This window comes from Muntiacus reevesi, chromosome 1 (genome assembly GCF_963930625.1).
Source record: "Muntiacus reevesi chromosome 1, mMunRee1.1, whole genome shotgun sequence".
In the NCBI taxonomy this organism is placed as follows: Eukaryota; Metazoa; Chordata; class Mammalia; order Artiodactyla; family Cervidae; genus Muntiacus; species Muntiacus reevesi.
Genome location: NC_089249.1, coordinates 195,026,345 through 195,039,955, shown reverse-complemented (window position 1 = coordinate 195,039,955; position 13,611 = coordinate 195,026,345). Strand labels below are relative to the sequence as shown.

The window sequence follows — 13,611 nt, the reverse complement described above, 5'->3', positions numbered from 1 at the left end:
CCTGGATCCACAAGTCTGTTCCCTATGTCTGCATCTCCACTGCTGCCCTGCAAATAGCTTCATCAGTACCGTCTTTCTAGATTCCTTATATATGCATTAATTATGATATGTTTTCTCTTTCTGATTCACTTTACTCTGTGTAATAGGCTCTAGGTTGTTTTTCTTTTTCTTTTTTTTTTTTTGATGTGGACCATTTTTAAAGTCTTTATTGAATTCGTTAGAATATTGCTTTGGCTTTATGTTTTGGTTTTTTGGCCACAAGGCATGTGGCATCTTAGCTCCCTGACCAGGGGTCAAACTGCACCTCCTGTATTGCAAGACAAAGTTCTAACCACTGGACCACCAGGGAAATCTCCCCCACATCTCCATTTTTTTGGGGAGGAGTAGGCCACTGGAGTATTTTCTAGAGAGTGGGACCAGGGATGCTGCTCAATATACAACAATGCACAGCACAGTACCCACGGCAAAGAATTATCCAGCCTCACAGAATCAGCAGAGAGAAATCCCATCCTATAGGACAGAGCCCAGGCTTTATGAACCAGCTCTTGTGACCACTGCCTTCTTGTCCTGTATCCTCCAGCAAAACCAAAGGACTTAGAGTTCCGGAAACGTGCAGCTTCCAGGCTTTTGTACACACTGTGTCTTCTGTCTGGAGACTCCTACCCCTACCCCTTTGCTGACTCTCAGCCACCTCCATTTCCAGGGGAAGCTTTTGTGGAGCCCAAAGTTGATGCCTTTGGGGGGATGTGAAATGGACTGCCAGCTCAGTGATAGGTTTGAACGGCATCCCACTGCCAAAATTTGCCCCATGACTGGGTTCAGTTTGGGGCTAATGTTAACTGGAAGATGTGACTTTATCTATTCCCACCACCCTCCTTTTCCCCACCACCTTTCCAGTGCCTGGAAAAAAGAAAGCTTGCCTTTCCTTAGAGCTCTGTAAATGTTTGTGGCAAAAATGGTGGAACATGGAAATCTATAAAGTCTGTGGTACTGCCTGGATTGTAGCTTTGTAACCCATGCTCTTACTAGGCAAGTGTTCCACATGTCCTGGTGTCTCCAGTTGTCTCTAACATTAAATAACACTGCAGAGAACATCCTCAGGGTTTCTTTAATTTGGCTATTCCCTCTCATGCCCACCTGACCGCTTGCACCTTCGCCCTCACGGTGGATCTGTCTGTCTCCTTTCTCCTTGGCAGATCCTTCCGTGCCCCTGGATCCCATCTCAGTTTCTAACTCCTCGTCCCAGATTATTCTGAAGTGGAAGCCTCCCTCCGACCCCAACGGCAATATCACACACTACTTGGTGTTCTGGGAGAGGCAGGCGGAAGACAGTGAGCTGTATGAACTGGATTATTGCCTCAAAGGTGAGTGCAGACAGGGGTCAGGGAGGGGCTGGTTTTCCACACCGGATCCACTATGTTCTTGTTTTCTGGGACACATCTCTCCCCTCCCATTTTCAACATGTGCTTGTGGGAACACACACTCCATTTTATCTCAGACGAAAACACACACACAGGCATTCTTAGAGATACCGAGGGTTCAGTTCCAGATTCCGGAAATGAAGCAAACATTGCAGTAAATCAAGTCACATGAATTTTTTGGTTTTCCAGTGCCTATAAAAGTTATATTCACATTATACTATAGTCTATTAAGTGTACAATAGCTTTATGTTTAAGAAAAAATATGCTTGAAATATACGTGTGCATGCGTGCTAAGTCACTTCAGTCATATCTCTTTGCTACCCCAAATAGCTAATCAGTAAAGACCTACTGTATAGCACAGGGAATTCTACTCAATATCTTATAATAATCTATAGTGGAAAATAATCTTGAAAAGGATCTATGTATATATGACAGTTACTTTGCTGTACATCTGAAACTAACACAACATTATAAATCAATTCTATTTCAATAAAAATTAAAAAAAAAGAAATCTAGACTTAAAAAAAAGTGCACATACCTTAATTAAAGAATACTTTATTGCTTTAAAAAAAATGCCCAAATGATTACAACAGTAACATCTAAGATCACTGATCACGGATCATCATAACAAGTAGAACAAAAATGAAGAAGTTTGATATATTGTGAAAATTACTGAAGCATGACATAGAGATACAAAGTGATCAAATGCTGCTGGGAAAACAGTGCTAACAGTTTTGCTGGACGTGGGGTTCCCACAAACCTTTGATTTGTAAAAAGCACAGTAAGAGGAGGTCACAGGCTGCGGACAAGCTCTGAAGACTCATGTTGAAACCAGACACTCCCCATATCTTGGCATCACTGCCTTCTGGAATTTTCTCCTCTTCCCCTTGCTCGTCCACCTCCCCTTGGTGGGGATGTAGCTGTGTTAACCCACGCAAGACTTCCCTGCTAAGTTAGAAACACAACTAATGTGTGGAGTGGTGATTGACAAAGTCAGGGAAGAATTTTGGTCCCTTATTTTTAAAAATTTTTATTGGAGTATAGTTTACAGTGTTTTATTAGTTTCAGGTGTATAGCAAAGTGAATCAGTTATACATACATCGACTTTTTTGGTCTCTAATTTTATTTTTAGTTTTTACTTGTAATTTTTTGGGCCATATGGCATTTGGGATCTTAACTCCAAATTTGACTTGGGGTCAAATCCACCTCACCCTGCATTGGAAAGGTCCTAACTGCCAGACCTCCAGGGAAGACCTGGCCCCTAATTTTAGACTCTTAAGTTTTAAGGCTTGGAGACAGCAAAGAGTCTCCAATCTCTTCCTCCCTAGGCTTTCCATTAAAAACATATATGAATGACATATATTTTCCAGTCTTTAATCTTATTTACTTAATGGGCTTGCATCCATCTACAGAAAAAGGAAAAAAATATTTGAAGCCTCAAACTGGTGTGTATAAATTAATCTTACATTATTTTAAAACTGGGTTGTAAGAAAGTCCATCAAACTGAAGAAACAGAAGTCTTTTTCCCCCCTTTAGTTGTTTTGTTTGAGTCTATATAAAAGGTTTTCCCCCCAATCCCTAGACTGTTTTATTATTTATTAAAAAAAAATTATTGGAGTATGGTAGCGCTAGTGCTAAAGACTCCGCCTGCCAATGCAGGAGACACAAGAGATGGGGACTTGATCCCTGGGTTGGGAAGATCCTCTGGAATAAGAAATGGCAACCCACTTCAGTGTTCTTGCCGGGAAAGATCCCATGGACAGAGGAAACTGGCGGGCTTCAGTCCATGGAGTCGCAAAGAGTCAGACACGACTGAGTGTTAAAAAAATAGTTGACTTACAATTTAGTGTTAGTTTTGGATGTGCAGCAAAGTTATTCAGTTATACACATGCATAGATTCATTCTTTTCAAAAAATATTTGTTTATTTGGCTGCGCCGGGTCTTCATTGCAACATGTGGGATCTAGTTCCCTGACCAGTACTCAAATTCAGCCCTCCTGCACTGCGAGCTCAGAGTCTTAGCCACTGGACCGCCAGGGAAGTCCCTAGACTGATTCTTTTTCAGATTAATTTCTCATATAGGTTATTACAGAGTATGGAGTAGAGTTTCCTGTGCTAAGCAGTAGGTCCTGGTTGGTTATCTCTCTTACGTGTAATCGAGTGTGTATGTTCGTCCCAAGCTCCTGATTTATCCTGTAGTTGTTTTGTTGTTTGTTGCTTTGTTGTTGTTCAGCCGCTAAGTCCTGTCTGACTCTTTGCGACCACACAGACTGCAGCATGCCAGGCTTCCCTATCCTTCCCTCTCTCCCGGAGTTTGCTCAAATTCATGTCCATTGAGTCGGTGGTGCCATCCAGCCAATCTCATCCTCTGTCACCCCTTTCTCCTCCTGCCCTCAATCTTTTCCAGCATCAGGGTCTTTTCCAATGAGTTGTCTCTTCACATCAGGTGGCCAAGGTATTGGAACTTCAGCTTCAGCATCAGTCCTTCTAGTGAACATTCAGGGTTGATCTCCTTAAGAATTAACTGGTTTGATCTCCTTGCAGTCCAAGGGACTCTCAAGAGTCTTCTCCAGCACCACAATTTGAAAGCATCAATTCTTCGGCGCTCAGCCTTCTTTATAGTCCAACTCTCACATCCATACATCACTATTGGAAAAACCATAGCTTTGACTAGATGGACCTTTGTTGTCAAAGTGATGTCTCTGCTTTCTGGTCTGAGTTTATTTTCCTTTAGATGTTGTGAGTTACTGGTATCCTTCTACCTTGGGGCAGCTGATGACATGTGATTGAGGTCGAGAAACTAAGGTTTTCTCTGCCCTGATGTAGGGCTTTGGGCAAGTCACCCAGCTTGTCACTGGCTGCCTCCTTTTGGGGAAAAGGGGCAGGAGGCCAGACGATCTCCGGGAGCTGTCCCAGCTCTAAGATCATGTGCTATATGTATGCCTGTGACCTCATCCCCCGCCTGAGCAGAGGGTTGCAAACGTGATTTATCTCCTCGGATGCTTTATATAACTCGAGAGCAAGCAAAGTCATGGGCTCAGCTGTGCACTCTTGGCCCTGCATTCGAGTAACTGAAACCACCAACTAGAACTGCCACCATCATCGGGGCAGGCAGTGTTTTCTTTCTTTCTTTCTTTTTTTTTTTAAAGCAACAACTTTTATTCTGGAAGTCAGTCTGTCATTAGAAGGTGATGATTTGACATGATTTTATTTGTCATGATGCCCAAAGTTTATGGAATTAAAAAAAATAAACTTACTAAGGACAGATATTGTCTGATTCCACTTATAGGAGGTCCCTGGAGGAGTCAGATCTATAGAGACAGGAAGCAGATGGTGGGGGTCAGGGGTGGGGCAGGAGATGGAGAGTCAGTTTCATGGGCACAGAGTTTCAGTTTGGGAAGATGAGAAAGAAAGTTCTCGAGATGGATGGTGGGGATGGTTACACAATAATGTAAATATACTTAATGACACTGAATCACAATGCTTAAAAATGAGTAAGACGGTGAATTTTTTGTTATGTGTATTTTGCCACAAAGAAAAAACCCCAGTACACACACAAACAAATAAACTTGATAAGACACACGAGACAAATAATTTACTAACTGTGATCGGTAGTAGTTTCCTTTAGAATCAGAAGTGGGTTTGTTTTTTTTTTCAGTTTTATTGAGATATAATTGAGAAGTAAAATTGTAAGACATTTCAAATGAAAATTGTGATGACTTTTTGTGTATACACATTGGAAAAGAATTCCTCCCACCTAGTTAATACATCTATCACTTCACATATTTATTATTTTTTTTAAAGAAATCTTTGTTTATTTACTTTGTTTTGGCTGTGCTGGGTCTTCACTGCTACTCAAAGTCTTCTCTCTAGTTGCGGCAAATGCGGCTACTCTTCTTTGCGGTGCTTCTCATGGCGGTGGTTTCACTTGTTGCAGAGCACCAGCTCCAGAGTGTAGCCTCAGTAGTTGGGGTGCACAGGCTTGGTTGCCCCGTGGCACGTGGAATCTTCCTGGACCAGAGATCAAACCTGCATGTACTGCAATGGCAGGCAGATTCTTTACCACTGAGCCACCAGAGAAGTCCCCTCCTTTTTTTAATGAGAACTTTTAGCTTCTACTCTGATATTGAATTGTATATTTCAACTATACAGTACAGTCTTATCAACTATACGGTTTTTTAATTGTAAAACTTTCGTAACATAAAATTGACCATTTGAACCACTTTTAAGCGCACAGCTCAGCGGCATTAAGCACATTCACATTGTCATGCAACCATCGCCACCATCATCTCCAGAGTTCTCATCTCCCCAAACTGAAACTCTGTCCCTGTGAAACACTGACTCCCGCACTCCCCACCTTCCCACTTTGACCCTGTGGACTTGACTAGATGTGTCACTGTACCTTACAGAAACCCACAGGGCACCGAGTGGCATGTGGAAAGGGTGACAGGTGTCAGGAGCACTGTCTGTGTCTGATCAAAAGTCCCTTCCTCCCCAGGAAAAAATCAGGAGCCTGCCCCCACCACCCTTTACTAAGGAAATCCTAAATTTATTTTCTGTCTATAATGCCATCAATAACCCCTCTAACAGCTAAAACCTACACAGGCTATTCTGTGTCTATTAATAAACGTTAAGAAGTATGTTTAAGGATTTACAAAGCTTCCGAGTGGGTACTCAGCATTCACAGGAAGATACTTAGAGCTCATTGTCTCCCGGAGCCATTGAAAGGGAGAGGAAGAGATGGAATTTCCCTTGCTCAATAGACACAAGTAGGCACCTGGTATCAAGAGCATGGTTTTAAGCCTTTAAAGAGTAGCCTGTATCTTCTATGGGCTTCCCAGCTGGCTCAGCGGTAAAGAACCCGCCTGCCAGTGCTGGAAACAGAAGATCCCCTGAAGGAGGCAGTGGCGACCCGCTTCAGTATTCTTGGCTGGGAAATCCCGTGGGTAGAGGAGCCAGTCGGGCTACAGTCCATGGCATCACAAAGAGTTGGGCTAGACTGAGTGAGCACACACACAAGACGTGTGCATGGATCATTCTTTTACTTACTTGGGGACTGCTTAGCATCACTTTCTCTGAGACATTCGCCCCAGAGACCCTCTGTCCTTTTCCCCTGCCATCTGACACACAGCATATGCATTTCTTAGTTTACTGTATGTTCCTCCCACTCCGAGGCACCTCATCGACTGGAATGTTAAGTTCCCCAAGGGCAGGGTCATGCACAGTTACCTTTCGCCTCCAGCCTTGTGGGGTTGTGGTGTCCGACAGTGTCTGGCCGCATGCTGACGGGCACCTTCTGTTGTCAGGATCTCTGCACGGAGCTCTGTCCATGTGCCCCGCCACTTTGAAAAGGTCCCCCTTGCTCTGCATGTGTGTATAGGTGGTGGGGGGCGGGAACGGGATGGGATCTTGAGCCCTGTTCTGCCTTTCCCTAGGGTTGAAGCTGCCCTCCCGGACCTGGTCTCCGCCGTTCGAGGCGGAGGGGTCCCAGAAGCACAACCAGAGTGAGTATGAGGAATCTGCTGGCGAATGCTGCTCCTGCCCGAAGACCGACTCTCAGATCCTCAAGGAGCTGGAGGAGTCCTCGTTCAGGAAAACGTTTGAAGACTACCTGCACAACGTGGTTTTCATCCCCAGGTCAGGATCTGTTACTGGCTTGGGGTCTCAGGTCTTTAGGGAATAAGACAAAATGGGGGCAAACGCAGAGGATAGGCAGAGATCACGCTGAGCCACTTCCCTGGATGCAGGAAGAGATTTTGAGATTATAACAAGTGCCTTACCAAGAAGAGGAATTGCCCCCCCTCCCCGCTCAAAAGGAGGAGTGTTAAAAAAAAACAGCCTTTGCTCGCTGATATCTCATGAACCCAACCTCTGGTCTCAGTCTGAGTTCTGATGAATTCCATTAGATTATCATTGATTATTAATTGATTATAGATAATAAATTCAATTATTAGATTAGATGACAGAGAGCTGCGTGCCCAGCCCAATGCTTGATTTATGGCTGAGTCTCAAGCTCAGTGCATTCCCTTTTTTTAACCTAAGGAAACTTCTCATCCTTCCAGAACTTTCCATGGCCTCGTCAAAACCCCAGAGTCTTCACTGTTTAAACATGTTTCCTTTAGTGAGTGAAGGGGAAGTAAACAGAGAGTCTGCGGCAAAAATGACTCTTGGTTTTTTCATACCTCTTTATCCCTCCTGCAAGCTGAGACACTTAGGTAGAAGCAAGTTTCTGTGGGCCACAGGTTGTTCTACCTCTCTCGGTGCCTCAGTTTATTCACCTGAGGAATGGAGAGAAAAGTGGTTCCTATATTTTATGGCTGTGAGATTACACGAGTCTCACAGGGATTCTCAGCCTTGCTGCTGTTGACATGTGGAGCCAGCTCATTCTCTGAGGTGGGACCATCCTGCATAGGGTAGGATGTTGAGCTGCATCCCGGGCCTCCAGCCAGTAGGTGGCAGTAGCACTGTCTGCATATTAATAAGCTCATGAGTCTGCTAACCCACTGAAGCACTTGCCAACTCCCTTTTATGGGTCCAAAGCCTTCCCCCCACCCCCCAACTCTGCCCAGGTTTACAAAGCAAATGTGCTGGGAGCTTTCAGTTGCCCCCACCCACTCCACTCTTGACCCTTCCCCCTAACAGACTTCACCAGGTGGCTACCCAGAAGTGTCCAATACATTTCCAAGTCATTTCCAAAGTGGACCAACCTCCTGCCCCCAGAGGTTGCACTGAGATAAAACAAGATTCGAAAGTGGGTCTCTTCAGAGGCTCAGCATTGCTCCTGCTAGAGGCTTCATTAGAACTGTCAATATATAACATTTCTCTTTCTTGCTTTCTTATCTGACCCTGAGTCCAAAAGAGCACGAAATGGCACAGCCCAGGTGTGGAGGCAGTTATTGTTGCACCCATTAAAACTCCACCAGACTCAAGGATAGTGGCCGAGTCAGTCATGAGGTTTAAAACTAGTCTGGACTTCCCCGGTGGCCCAGTGTTTAAGACTCTTTGCTTCCAATACAGGGGACACGGGTTCAATCCCTGGTCGGGGAAGATCCCACGTGCTGCGTGCTTCTGTGCTCAGGCACTCAGTCATGTCCGACTCTTTGGGACCCCATGGACTGTAGCCCACCAGGCTCCTCTGTCCAGAGGATTCTCCAGGCTAGGATCCTGGAGTGGGTTGCCGTGCCCTCCTCCAGGGGATCTTCCTCACCCAGGGATCGAACCTGCATCTCCTGCACTGTAGACGGATTCTTTACCACTGAGCCACAGGGGAAGCCATGGCATGACCCAAAAGAAAAAAGTAGTGTTACCTTTGATATCTCATGGGAACCCCTGATGACTAGGTCTCAGGGGTGTTTTTTTGACTCCCTCCTCCCAACTGCTTGCTGTGTCCTACACATCTGCTGGGGAAGATGTGGTTCAAGTGATGGGAACAAGTGATCCGTGGTCTGGGGCAAGCGCCCTCGGGCTGCTGGCACAGGCTGTCAGAAGCAAGAGATCTGTCTGAAGAAGTTCTGTCTGTCCTCAAAGCGGCTGGTTTTGTTTTCACAGAAAATCATCTTCAGGCCCTGTTGCCGAGGACGCTAGGTACGACTCACCTGTGGGACGTCCGCGTGGCCCCTGGTGGCTGCACAGTGCAGGGCCAGTGGGCCCGCGGGGCAGGAAGCATGTTGAGCCCCTTTGAGATCCCCGGGGGCCTTCTGTGGTTTGATGCATGCATCGCGCTGTTCTGCCGAGAGGGGGCGCTTCACAAATTCACACGTTAAACACCTTCACCCTGAAATGGAACCTGGGCATGATTGTGGGGGTGAAATATCCTAACTAACAGACTCTTACTAAAACATAGAATCGAGGGTGTACTTCCTAGGGGGCTTCCAAGATGCTGCCCATTTTTCCTCCATGCCGTGACACATTTATTTATCAGGCCTGCCGTTTGTGCAGAACTGTGCTGGGCACCCAGTCAGGCACCCAGTTAGCGGCAGGTCGTGGGGAAAGCTGATCCGGGAGAGGAACATTTTTATCTGCGGTGACTCGTGCGGGATGACGAGCAGGCCTGAGCACAGGTGTGCTATGTCCCTGTATTCCGCTGAGGACACTCAGGGATGCTCCCCTTTGACGTGTGTCTTAGAGAGTCAGCTATGCTTCAATGTGAGGAAACCCTGGTGGCTCAGCTGGTAAAGAATCTGCCTGCACTGCAGAAGACCCCAGCTTGATTACTGGGTCGGGAACATTCCGCTGGAGAAGGGATAGGCTACCCACTCCAGGATTTATGGGCTTCCCTGGTAGCTCAGGCGGTAAAGAATCCGCCTACAGTGCGGGATACCTGGGTACGATCCCTGAGTTGAGAAGATCCCCTGGAAAAGGGAATGGCTACCCACTCCATTATTCTTGCCTGGAGAATCCCATGGACAGAGGAGCCTGGTGGGCCACAGTCCATGGAGATGGAAAGAGTCAGACACGACTGAGCGACTAATTAGAGCGCGTCTCAATTTTTAAAAAAAGAGAGAGAAGGATTGAAGGATGAGGAGGTGTCCTGGAGAGGACAGGCAGAGAGAACGTGGCGAAAGGGAAGCCGGTGGAAAGAATCCTGGACTCTTGGGAAGAACAGGAGGGGAGACTGGAAAGGCAGGGTAAGAGCTATGAAGAACGATTTTATTCTTCCAAGGGAGGAGGATATTATTTATTTTCAGGCAATGTTCGACCCCAGTCTGCCCTCTAGTGGCCATTTGGAATATAATCTGTAGTAAAGAAAGATCTGGGCTTCCCTGATGGCTCAGATGGTAAAGAATCTGTCTGCGATGCAGGAGACACAGGTTTGATCCCTGGGTGGGGAAGATCCCTTGGAGCAAGAAATGGCAATCCACTCCAGTATTCTTGCTTGGAAAATCCCGTGGACAGAGGAGCCTGCCAGGTCACAGTTGATGGAATTGCAAAGAGTCAGACACGACTGTAGCACAAGGGCTCAGTGGCTAAAGAATCCACCCACAGGCGGGAGACAGGAGGTGAGGGTTCCATTCCTGGGAGGGGAAGATCCCCTGGAGGAGGAAATGGCAATCCACTCCGGTATTCTTGCCTGGAAAATCCCACAGACTGGAGCCTGGAGGGCTAAAATTCCAACTGGTCTGAAGAATCAGACACACCTGAGCATTCAAGGCACACATCCACACACACCCATACACAAAGATCTAGAAATTTGAGACCTTGATCCAATCATGGGGGTTTTCTGTGACCACGTGGTGGTCTTGTCCTATTGGATATAATCCTTTTGGCGTATGCATATTTGGCCTGTTAGAGGCCATTTATGTTTCTTTTTTATTAGATAATCAATTTTCCAGTAGTTCAGGGTCTCCATCATTTCTGGAAAGCTCATCTGTGCTTGTATAGAAATGTTTTGAATCTTGCTAGCATGGGTGTATCTTTGGCTTACTAGTTTTGGTTTCCATTCAGGAATGTCAATGGTCTTTTCAGACAAAAGGACCACAAAGAAAATCTTAGTGAGTACCCCCAAAGTAAGGTTTGTTTTTGCTGATGACAACGCAACAAAAACTAAAGGTAAACTTCAAAAGCTCGAACAGAAAACTCTACTTCCTGGTGATTAAAAGTGGATCACTTAGATTTCTATTGGGTGGAAGTTGAAATGGAAATTTTCATTCAAATCCATTTGGAGGGACTTCCTTGGTGGTCCAGTGGTTAAGATTCCATGCTTCCAGTGCAGGGAGGCCTGGGTTTGATCCCTGATCTCGGAGCTAGGATCCCATGCATGCTGCATGGTGCAAGCAAAAAAGAGAAGATTTGTTTGGAAAATATCAGACATGACCATCATATACCTTACTTGTAGAATATTGCCAAACCTGGACTTTGTTGTAAATTAGTAGACTTAAATGATTTTTTTCATTAAAATAAAACTATAAAATGTAAAATATAATGTGTTAGGGAGGGAGGGAAAATTAATATAGCTAAATTTGTGGTGAATTCTCTGGTTAACCATGAGCTCTCCAATTTGAAAGTTTCAGAGAAGTGAAAATTTTAACTTGTCTAAGCTAATTCAGGAAGCAGCAGAAATATTAACTATCCTAATGACTTTGGGAAAAGACTGAAAAAAAAGGTGTCAAATGAATTTCTTCATAAAAAGGCCCCAGGTTTGGAGAGTTTTCTACATGCGTTCTTTCACACTCTCAAAGAGAAACTATTTTCAGAAATTTTTCCAGAGCATACAAATATATGGAAATCTTCCCAATTCATTTTGTAAAACAACATCCCTAAGCAGAACCTGATGAAGATTCTACACTGAAAGAAAACCCCAGGACCAACTAATATGGGATTTTAGATCCAAATGTCCTAAACAAAGCACTCTGCTTGCAATACCATCAATCTCATAAGTGCAAGGATGGTTCAAGATCAGGTGTTCTGATAGTAGAATCTAATTCATCAAGAGATTCAATATGGAAAGTCATAATAATCTCATTAAATAATACTTATTAAAAATTATGGGGGGTTGGTGTTCCCTGGATATCCAGTGGTTAAGATCCTGTGCTTCCACTGCAGGTGATGTAGATTCAACCCCTGGCTGGGGAACTAGGATTTTTTAAATTACTAACCTAAAGAAGCTGGAATCAAGATTGCTTGGAGAAATATCAATAACCTCAGATATGCAGACGACACCACCCTTATGGCAGAAAGTGAAGAACTAAAGAGCCTCTTGATGAAAGTGAAAGAGGAGAGTGAAAAAGTTGGCTTAAAACTCAACATTCAGAAAACTAAGATCATGGCATCTAGCCCCATCACTTCATGGCAAATAGATGGGAAAACAATGGAAACAATGAGAGACTTTATTTTGGGGGGTTGCAAAATCACTGCAGATGATGGCTGCAGTCATGAAATTAAAAGATGCTTTCTCCTTGGAAGAAAAGCTATAACCAACCTAGACAGCCTATTAAAAAGCAGAGACATTGCTTTGCCAACAAAGGTCTGTCTAGTCAAGGCTATGGTTTTTCCAGTAGTCACATATGGACGTGAGAGTTGGACTATAAAGAAAGCTTAGCACCGAAGAATTGATGCTTTTGAACTGTGGTGTTGGAGAAGACTCTTGAGAGTCCCTTGGACTGCAGGAGATCCAACCAGTCAATCCTATAGGAAGTCAATCCTGACTATTCATTGGAAGCACTGATGCTAAAGCTGAAGCTCCAATACTTTGGCCACCTGTTGCAAAGAGTTGGCTCATTGAAAAGACCCTGACGCTGGGAAAGATTGAAGGTGGTAGGAGAAGGGAACGACAGAGGATGAGATGGTTGGATGGTATCACTGACTATCGAGTTTGAGTAAGCTCCAGGAGTTGGTGATGGACAGGAAAGCCTGGCATGCTGCAGTCCATGGGGTCTCAAAGAGCCAGACATGACTGAGTGACTGAACTGAACTGAACTTAAAGAAAGGCGGTGGGGGAGAGGCCTTTTATAAAGCTAGGACTAGAAAACTTCAGCAACAAGATAAATATTATTTAGATGAAACCAACATCCAAAGTAACATCTTTCTTAAAACTATTCCTGTTTACTTTGGAAGGAAGCCAATCTCATCATAACTAATTAACAATTCTCTGGATATCTAACCAATGCAGTAATGCAGAAATGAGAATTGGAATGGATTGTGGGAAACAAAAGCATTGACATTTTCAGGTATTCTTATTCAAGAGTAGACAGACTGCCTGTTTTTGTCAACAAGTTTTATTGGAATGTAGCCACGCCCACTTGTTTACATCATGTCTCCGGCTATTTCCAAGCTGCCATGGCTTGAAAGCCATTGCAAGTTGAACAGCTGTGACAAAAAACACATGTCTGGCAAAACCCCAAATATTTACTATCTAGCATTTATGGGACAAGTTTACTGACCCTTTATCCAAGAGTATTCCTTGAAAACCTAAGAAAATCAACCCTGAAACTCTTAGAATGAGTTTCAGAAAGTAGGTACAATATAAATAAACAGAGACAAGATATAGCTGTGTGCTAAGCTGCTTCAGTCGTGTCTAACTCTTTGGGACCCTATGGACTGTAGCCTGCCAATCCTCTCTGTCCCTGGGATTCTCCAGGCAAGAATACTGGGGCCGGTTGCCATGCCCTCCTCTGAGGGGTCGAACCCACGTCTCATCTCCTGCGTTGGCAGGCAGGTTTTTTACCACCATTGCCACCTAGAAGCCCCTTTAT

The 13,611-nt window shown here is 44.7% G+C and overlaps 1 protein-coding gene across 4 annotated transcripts in view; it reads left to right on the top strand.

Moving 5' to 3' along the window:
- Positions 1-13,611, top strand: part of INSR (insulin receptor) — a 141,318-nt gene that overhangs the window by 96,922 nt on the left and 30,785 nt on the right. For 2 of the 4 annotated variants that reach the window (XM_065917844.1, XM_065917843.1), the window contains exons 9-11: positions 1,197-1,364; positions 6,856-7,057; positions 8,969-9,004. In XM_065917844.1, coding sequence (XP_065773916.1) covers positions 1,197-1,364; positions 6,856-7,057; positions 8,969-9,004 — 406 coding nt within the window. The remainder of the gene's footprint in view (positions 1-1,196; positions 1,365-6,855; positions 7,058-8,968; positions 9,005-13,611) is intronic. The other 2 variants (XM_065917846.1, XM_065917845.1) reach the window with 1 other exon arrangement.